Source organism: Brassica oleracea, chromosome C5, assembly GCF_000695525.1.
Source record: "Brassica oleracea var. oleracea cultivar TO1000 chromosome C5, BOL, whole genome shotgun sequence".
Classification (NCBI taxonomy): Eukaryota; Viridiplantae; Streptophyta; class Magnoliopsida; order Brassicales; family Brassicaceae; genus Brassica; species Brassica oleracea.
Window position 1 is genome coordinate 29,963,191 of NC_027752.1, and position 2,374 is coordinate 29,965,564.

Here is a 2,374-nt window from a genome sequence, read left to right on the forward strand (position 1 = left end):
ACCAAAAGAGTCAGTTGTGCTTGTAAGACAAGCACGGTTGGGATGATGGAGAGTAAATGACATTCAGATCTGCAAAGCTTATGGTCCCCTAACTTTGAAAATGTATAGGGTGTATGAGTTTGTTGACCTGAATGTCTTTCTCTTCATCAAAACAGCCTCTAGTGTTTGTGTGTGTGTGTTATGTAGACTTGGTCCTAATTTAGGATTAATGGATCTACTTGGACAGCACTTTTGAGAAGGCTAGAGTGTGGTTAAGATCACACATTGACACAATGTTTGTTTTTATCAGAGGGGATCAATGCGGACTTGTTGGATGTTGAACAAAAGGGATTTTAGTGTCAGTTAGTTCCATATATTTGTTAGAATGAGAATGAAACATCCGGCAGCATCGACACCGTATACGAAGCAGCCGTTCGTTCGGTTTGATCAGTATTCCTCTCATCGTATTGATCTATCTCGTTGTGTGATGGCAATGACTGGTTTCTTAATGAAATCTTTTATCGAATCATATTGATCGAAATAGATAAGGTTAAATTCTCAGTCAGTTCTGATTTGCAGCTGGTGATCACGACCAAACTCAAGAATTTTTTTATGGTCTCAAATCAATCTATTTTTTTTTTCCTGTTTGTTTATGTTCCAATCCTTGTTATGTTCTGTTGTTCGTAAAGCGTGAGAAGGCGTGTCTTCTTCGTATCACATTCTTTCTCGTCGCCATTGTGCTGGAATGAAAGACACGTTAAAACAAATGGGCCAATGGGTTATCGAGGCCCATTTGAAGTGAAACGCCCAATGAGAAATGAGTAACAGTGAGCTCGTTTTACACTGTCATGTGCTGATGATGTTGTGTTATGAAAATCTTTAATTTTGTGATTAGGGGCTCTTAATTTCATTTTACTCAGGATTATTATATCATTTTCTTAAAAGAGTTACAAGTTTGGCAATAATTGCCCCATGTAGAGCTTAGTTATTTACCTTAGTTGTGTCATTCTGTGGAACAGCTTTAGTCTTTATCTTGTATTGAGTGATTGTTTCTTTCACAGAGCAAGGCCCAGTTCCTGGAGACTCTGAGAGCAAGTCAGGCTTACCAAATCCTAACGCGTCGCCCTTCAAAAGTTTCAGTGAAATAAAAGCAGGTTTATCCAACACTGGAGGAAAGAGTTTCAATACTTTCAGTGAAGATATGAGATCAGGCCTGACTCCTAATGCTCCTCCTACCGTCAAAAATCCCATGAGATCACGCTTTCCAAACACCAACCTACCTGATCAGTTGAATTTACCAAGCACAGCAGGAAGCGGTTCCTCTGCTCCGAGCTACCAAAGCTTCACTCAGTCTATCGAAAGACCTGGACTTTGTTAGAAGAGGATGAAGGACGGGGAGCCTCGTGGCTATTCTCTCATTTCCATCGACCGAACCTTGAGACTAACGCCGACATCATCCACATCAAGCTGCTGCGGAACAACACTTTTGTCACCGTTACAGATTCCAAAGGCAACGTCAAATGCAAAGCTACGTCTGGTAGTTTGCCTGATCTGAAAGGTGGACGGAAGATGACGAGTTACACGGCTGATGCGACCGCTGAGAACATTGGGAGAAGAGTTAAGGCTATGGGTTTGAAATCTGTGGTGGTTAAGGCGAATGGGTTTACGCATTTCAAGAAGAAGAGAAATGCCATTGTTGCCTTCAGAAGCGGTTACTCCAGTTCCAGGAATGATCAGAATCCTATAGTGTACATCGAGGACACTACTAGGAAGGCTCATAATGGTTGCAGATTGCCAAGGAAACGTAGGGTGTGATAAAAAGAAAAGAAATCGTGTTTGCAGATTTTCTTTTGTTATTCTATAGAAACCGAGTTGTCTCTTTGTTTGGTTATGTTTACTTCAAGACCTGATGAAATTATTGGACCAAAGGGATTGTTTTAAAATTTGCTACGGATTACAATCTGACAATCCCAATACAGAGTCAGCAACAGCCGCTTTTGCCTGATCCTAGCCACAATTTAAAAGTGAACCCATTTGGTCTGTTGAGCTCATCAATACATGGCAACCCATTGGCTCTATATGGATTGGAATCAGATCCACCTTTACTACTCAAGCTGTCTACTATAAGCAGAAGACTGGTCATGGTGGATATGGATTACGACCTACCAACCTTGCTATCCTCGTTGGTATTATATCTAGTATACGACTATCTGGGAAGGGAAGCAATGTGTTTCTAGTCGAAAGAGGTAGACTCTTAACTCTTAAGTGTTTTGTTACTGAACATCAAGAACTTTTTTCTCAAATGTTCAAATAGAATAAAACTTAATATTGTCGCAGTTTTTCTGTACATCTTTTGTAGTCTACTGCTCTCTTGTTTATGAGTTTACTTGTGGAG

At 40.4% G+C, this 2,374-nt stretch overlaps 1 protein-coding gene across 1 annotated transcript; it reads left to right on the forward strand.

Annotated features, from left to right (window-relative positions):
- The first annotated feature begins 703 nt into the window (after positions 1 to 703).
- LOC106293246 (probable ribosomal protein S11, mitochondrial) lies at positions 704 to 2,034 on the forward strand. Its single transcript, XM_013728902.1, is given in 4 exon segments — positions 704 to 806; positions 1,041 to 1,332; positions 1,334 to 1,357; positions 1,359 to 2,034. Coding segments are annotated over 4 exon segments (762 nt in total). The 5' UTR covers positions 704 to 796; the 3' UTR covers positions 1,795 to 2,034.
- Positions 2,035 to 2,374: the final 340 nt, after the last annotated feature.